Source organism: Guillardia theta, assembly GCF_000315625.1.
Source record: "Guillardia theta CCMP2712 unplaced genomic scaffold GUITHscaffold_133, whole genome shotgun sequence".
NCBI classification, from domain to species: Eukaryota; class Cryptophyceae; order Pyrenomonadales; family Geminigeraceae; genus Guillardia; species Guillardia theta.
Window position 1 is genome coordinate 49,747 of NW_005434541.1, and position 1,325 is coordinate 51,071.

A 1,325-nucleotide genomic window follows, 5' to 3' on the forward strand; every position below is an offset into this window, starting at 1 on the left:
AGGAGGAGGAGGAGCTGTGGTAGTTGTGGAAAGGGAGAAGAAGCATGAAGAATGGGGGGAAGAGTGAGAGAGGACCAAAAACCTGGCAGAGATGAGGATGTACTGGAATCCGAACAGCCATGAGAAAATATTGAAGACAAACTGCCAACAAGGTTAGTCTCAGCCATGCCTCTTCCCTCCCCTCTTCTTCTTCCTCCTCATCTCTCCGCCCTGCTCTTGCCACCCATCCTCCTGCTCCTCCTTCTCCTCCTCTCCCCACCCCATCCCCTCTCTCTGCACGCACCAGGAGCACTGGGAGCAAGGACAGTATGAGGCACACGAAGCCGGCGGTCTGGTCGAGGCGGGAGAGTGACGGGAACGATTGTCCCCATTCCTTGCTACCGGGCTCGTGAGAAGGAAGCAAGTGCACGTGCTGTACCCTTACAAGCCTTCCTCCGTAAAGGTCGTGACGGTCACGTCCAGCATCCATGCAGCTTTCACCTGCGGAGAAAACACAGTCACCCCTCCTTCCATTTCTTCTTCCCTCCCTCCTTTCCTTCCTACCCTCGCTCCCTCGTCCAACGTTCCTTTTCCTCTTGGGACCCCTTCCCCTTGAACTTTGTGTTTTGTTTCCCTCCTCTTCTAAAGCGACTTTCTTGTCCTTTCTCCGTCCTCTCTCCCCCCTTCTACTTGTTCGTCTCCCCTCCCCTCTCCTCCCTAGTTGTCCCTTGCCATCCCTCACTGAACCATGTGAAAATTCACCTGCCACGGCAGCCCCAGCCGCTTGTTGACGAGCCTCGAGATCCACTGGAGCAGCACAAGCATCGATCGCTTCAGCCCTGCCCTCCCGTTACCATCCCCCAGACTGCTACCAGCATGCTCACCCGACTTGGGAAGGCCGCCTGGGGTGCGAGGATGGAGGAGATCTGGGAGGAGTAAGAGAGGAAGAGGAGGGCGACGAGAGGGTGGGTGGGGGGGGGGGGGGGGGAAAAGGATGGTGGCGGAAGGGAAGGCAGGAAGGAGAGTGAGTAGATTCGCAGATTTTCGACAAGCCCAACGAGAAGGGGGACCCCAAAAAGGGGGAGGACGAGGGGGGCGAGGGGGACCAAGGGGATGGAGATGCTCTTCCCCTCTCTGTCTGGGGGGGGGTGAGCAGAAGAAGAGGATTACCATCCTGCAGCAAACGTGAAAAGCTTAAAAGCCCTCCATGAAGGAGTTCAGGCGCCCGAGAAGAAAGGGAAGGAGGGGGGGCTTGGGCCCCCCTTCTCTGGCCCAGGGGTAAAAGCCCCCCCATCTCCTTCATCTGAGATTGCGTATAGGTATATGGATAGGAGCAACCATAAAAG

General features: G+C 57.2%; 1 protein-coding gene across 1 annotated transcript in view; it reads right to left on the reverse strand.

Moving 5' to 3' along the window:
- Positions 1–420: 420 nt before the first annotated feature.
- Positions 421–1,325, reverse strand: part of GUITHDRAFT_118722 (hypothetical protein) — a gene marked incomplete at both ends in the record, with an annotated part of 10,337 nt that continues 9,432 nt past the window's right edge. The window contains 3 exons of the mRNA XM_005821990.1: positions 421–480; positions 742–818; positions 864–905. Coding sequence (XP_005822047.1) covers positions 421–480; positions 742–818; positions 864–905 — 179 coding nt within the window. The remainder of the gene's footprint in view (positions 481–741; positions 819–863; positions 906–1,325) is intronic.